The 4,559-nt window shown below is 55.5% G+C and overlaps 1 protein-coding gene across 1 annotated transcript in view; it reads left to right on the top strand.

Moving 5' to 3' along the window:
• DOCK1 (dedicator of cytokinesis 1) overlaps positions 1-4,559 on the top strand; it is a gene marked incomplete at its 5' end in the record, with an annotated part of 274,984 nt that overhangs the window by 90,560 nt on the left and 179,865 nt on the right. Inside the window, one exon of the mRNA XM_015572582.1 lies at positions 4,507-4,554. Coding sequence (XP_015428068.1) covers positions 4,507-4,554 — 48 coding nt within the window. The remainder of the gene's footprint in view (positions 1-4,506; positions 4,555-4,559) is intronic.

Genomic DNA, 4,559 nt, shown 5'->3' with positions numbered 1-4,559 from the left:
GGCCTGTGACTGTTGTAATGAAAAGTGTCATTAGCCGCCAAGAGAAGAATGCTCTTTATCACCCCAATTAATGGAATGTTTTGTGGTGACATGCACATAACCTGCCATGCATCATTCTCACTGTTTTTTAAATGAACATTTAGTGCATTCAGTGTTCTGCCCCTGTCACCACTCTGTATCCATTTCCTGAGGGTCAGCCCCCGCCCCCTCCTCCCATCCCCGCCAGCCTGGCCACCCCTGAGGCATGGACACGCCATTTCAATGACGTCACGCAGTGTGTGGCGTCTGTGTCTGGCATCTGTCCCGCAGCATGTTTTCGAGGTGCAGCATGTAGTGGAGGTGCCGGTACTTGGGTTTGATAGGCGTCGCGTTCCATCGCCCGTTTTGCGCGCCCTCCGTTCCTCCGCCGGTGGACAGTGGTGGGTCCCCCGTGGGGCTGTGGAAATAGCCCTGCTGGGGACGCGCTTGTCCCTGTTTCGGTTGGGACGCGTGTTTTCAGCTCCTCTGGCTCAGACCCGGGGTGGAGTGGCTGGTCGTGTGTGTATGTACGAAGCTCCTGTTGCAAAGGGACTGGCAGGGAAAGCGAGCATGGGCGGGGGGAGGACCTGCCTGGGGTCTGGGACCGGGGAGGAGCTCCCAGAGCTGCCCCCAAAATGGACACAATCTGGGCGGCTCTTTTTTCCGCCCACCTGCCTTCACAGGCGCCCCTCCTGCCGGCGCGTCTGCGCCCAGCCCCCTGCTCCCTGTGGGCCGGAGGCCCCTCACCTACACCCTCATCTGAATTTGATTTCATCTGCGGCGACTCTGTTTCCCTATAGTTACCGTTCCCGGGGGCCGGGGTGGGACTCAGGCATGTTTTGGGGGGGGCGGTGGTGGCACAGTTCCACCCACTGTGGGTGGGCTTGTGTCTGGGGTGCAGGGCAGCCAGGGTGCATGTGAAAGTGGCCTGCGGTCAGTATGGGAGTGGGATGGGGATGCTGGGGTCCCAGCCGGCCGGGCCCCCTTTGCTTTCGCAGTTTCCTCTCCCCAAAGGGCCTCTCCACATCCTGACCAGCAGCTCTCGGTTTGTCTGAGGTGGGTGGGGCGGTGGGGGTGACGCAGGTCCTGCATGCGAGTGACAGGCAGGTGGTTGTGGGCTTCCTCCTGCTGCCTCCCTCCCCCTCAGAGCCCCCCGCCCTTGCTGTTCCTCAGAGGTGGCGGTGGGAGACCCTTTGGACTGGGAGTGACACGCAGGCGTGGCCTGGCCTGGACTCCCGTCCTGTGTCACCGCTTCCCTGCTGCTCGGGGTCTCGGGGAGCCCTTGGTGGGGACCACGGCCCCCTCCGCTGACGCCGGCATTTCCACGGGAGTTTGCTTTCACTTCCAGTGTCTTCGCATCATGGACCTTTATAAACACAAAGGTGACCTGGCCGTCCCACTCCCGGGTCTGAACCAAAAGAACCGAACGCACACGTCCGACCAGGGTGCTGTGGGAAACCGCCCCGATCCAGAACCCGCGCCGCCTCCCCCCCGGCTGCCTAGAGAGGTGACCAGTGTTTGCGATGTGGAGGCCGCAGAGGCCTCTCGGCCCGTCCTGGCTCTCCGAGGCCGTGCCTGCCCCTCCCAGCGACGGAGCACTCCCGTCCGAGCGGAGGGTGGCGGGCCTATATATCTTAGCTCAGACCTCCAAGTGGAATCCTTTTAACGTGCGTTTTCCCGAGAAATATGTAAATTAATAATTGCTTCATACATTATTCAAGAAAAACTTATTTTGTATCATCGATAGCTCTTGTAATCTTATATAAAGATATGCTAATGGATTTAATTAAAATAATTATACTGAATAATCTAGCCTGAACATTACCCGAAAATAGTGTCTATTAATCATCATCAGTGGTAATATTTTTAGCCAGAGAGACACTTACACCATTAAACCGCTACTGTATGGAAAGTGCATTTTATTTTTTATTTTGGTTTACGGTTTGGATTAAGTTGGCACTCTCATGAGATGCATGACAATTAAATTTGCTTAGAAAAGAGTATAAAGTTTATTTAATTTCTTTAATGTGAACTATGCCAGCAATTAGAAAAATGTTCACATTTTCTGCTTTCTTTTTTTTTCCCTTTATTATTATTTTTTTAATCCTCACCTGAGGATATTTTTCCATTGATTTTTAGAGAGAGGGAAAGACAGAAACATCGATGTGAGAAACACATCGATGGGTTGCCTCCTGCAGGTGCCCAGACCAGGGCCTGGGCCTGGGAGAAGCCTGCAACCAAAATACGTGCCCTTGACCAGAATCGAACCCGGGACCCTTTGGTCCACAGGTCGATGCTCTGTCCACTGAGTCAAACTGGCTAGGGCTCCTTTACTGAATTTTAAAAAGAGGAGGGGAGAGGGATAGAGAGACAGAAACATCAGTGACGAGAAACATAATCTATTGGCTACCTCCTGCATGCCCCCCACCCCCCAGGAGCCAAACCCACAGCCCCCCATTCAAAAGACTATCACATTCTGAGTAAGATTTTATTAAATAAAAAACTGATTTACAAAAAAATAAGACGAAAACGGGGGAAAATAGCTCTCGTTTACTCTCTGTTCCCATTATCCTGACTCCTTCCTGACGTGCGATCTGCCGAATGATTCTACCGAATATTTCATCACTTCACTGGGGCCTTTGTAAGCGAGAGGCTTCACTGAGTGGCGGTCGTTTGGGAGCCTGCGTGCTGCTGTCTCCTTGGTATCAGCACACACACCCCCTTATCTGCGGGGCGCTCTCCTGTCCACCTTGGGAAGCCACCTAAACGGAGGGAAGCCACAGGCTCCCCGGGGAAAGTGGGGCCTCGGATCCCAACCTGAGATTCTGGAGGAACAGCCCTGTGGCCGTGGGCGACGGAGATGAAACGGGCTTTGTGAGAAGGTCAGAGCCTATGGGGGGCAGGGGGACACGTCTGTCCCTCTCTGTCCTGGCTGCTCCTCCAGCTGAGGGGACCTAGCTCCCGGGAGCCCAGGATGCGGACATCTGAAAGGAAGGGGTGGGGGTGTCTCTTGAGAATCAAGGGCTGACTCTGAAGGCATCTCAGTGCCCGGGCGTCGCGCAGGTTCTAAGGTGTCTGGGGCCCTGGGCAGGGATCCCACTGTTGATTGTGGGCACTGACCTGACACGGGGTGGGGATGTCGGCCTCCCTGGTTACCACAGCGCCCGGTGGCCTCGGGCAGGAGCGGCCCGGCTCGTTTGTCGCTGTCTGCTTGGTCCTGTGCCGGAATCGATCGGGTTGCTGCCGGCAGGGACGCTCTGCCGGTTCAGGATAAAATGCAGGACACGGGGTGCTCCCCGCCCGCGGGGCCCTCACGCCCTCACAGAGCCGCTCTGGGGTCTGAGCAGTCACCCGTGCGCACGCTCATTATTAAAAGTCACGGCAAGTAATTTTTAGTTTTCAAAGCAACTTCAAGGTCGTCGAAGCAAGACTGTTTGAAACCGGAATGAAATGGTCCATTTCGTGCTCTCTCGAAGCTGCGCCCTGAAGGGGGGATCGTGTTCACACTTGGGTTTTGATCTTGGGAAGCAGAGCTGACGGCTGCTGAAGTAAAGGGCGTCGTGTGCTCCGTGTTCGGATCGCCGTCCTGTTGTGTGTTCAGCTTGATTCTGCGCTTTAATGGGACCGGGCGGTGTTTGGCTTAATGCTCTCTTCCTCCGCTCCATTCAGGGACGGAGCCCGGCCTGGTGTGAGGGGTCCGGGCCGTCCGGTCAGGACACTTACAATCAGGCACTTTTCCCAACCGGATGGAGACCAGGAGGCTGAGGCTCTGGCTGCCCACAGACCTGCCTTTAACTCCGGCTCTGCCCGTCCTGGCGGTGTGATCAGGGGCAAAGTAACTGAGGTTTCCTCACCTCCCCACACTGCTCACTTCCTGTAGGAGGCCTGAGGGGATTAAAGATCCATTGTAGCAGGGTCCTGGCATAGTGCCTCGCAACATTATTACCATCCCTCTATCGTTTTTGCAAGTGCAGGTTTTCTAGAAGATACATCATGTCAATATAGGGGGTAAAATTACTACAGGAAAAAAATGGTTCCTACTTAAGGGCGGCCCGGATATAAGAGGCACGGATGTAAGGGCTGTACGGATATGGGAAGACAGGTTTGCAGTGGAACAAACACAGCCGTTTTAATTGCTGAACACGAGAGCGTGCAGGCATCGGATGGACGAGGGTCCTGCTGAGGGCACAGGCCTTCCCGTGCCGTCGCCGTCGCCGGGCCGAGGAGGAGACGCCAGCGCGGGCGTTCGGTCAGCGGGCGCGAAGCGTGGCCTCTGCTGATACTGCCGTTAGCGCTCTGTGCTGAGGTTGTAGCAGGTCGCCGGTGTGTGGGCCGTCGGTTTTTTCCTTTGCTCTTTCACCAGCCGCTCACCTAGCGCGCTTGTCCGCTTTGGGGTCTGCCTGTGGCTCCGCACAGTAATTATAAATCTGTGTTAATATTTGCCCAGCGGCACAAGGCTCAGCTGTCTCCTTTGGTCTTGGTTTGCAGGGGGCAGCGCTGAAGTACCTGCCAACGATCGTCAACGACGTGAAACTGGTGTT

The sequence above is a fragment of the Myotis davidii genome, unplaced genomic scaffold (assembly GCF_000327345.1).
Source record: "Myotis davidii unplaced genomic scaffold, ASM32734v1 scaffold72, whole genome shotgun sequence".
NCBI lineage: Eukaryota > Metazoa > Chordata > Mammalia > Chiroptera > Vespertilionidae > Myotis > Myotis davidii.
This window is presented reverse-complemented; position numbering and strand designations above follow the sequence as displayed.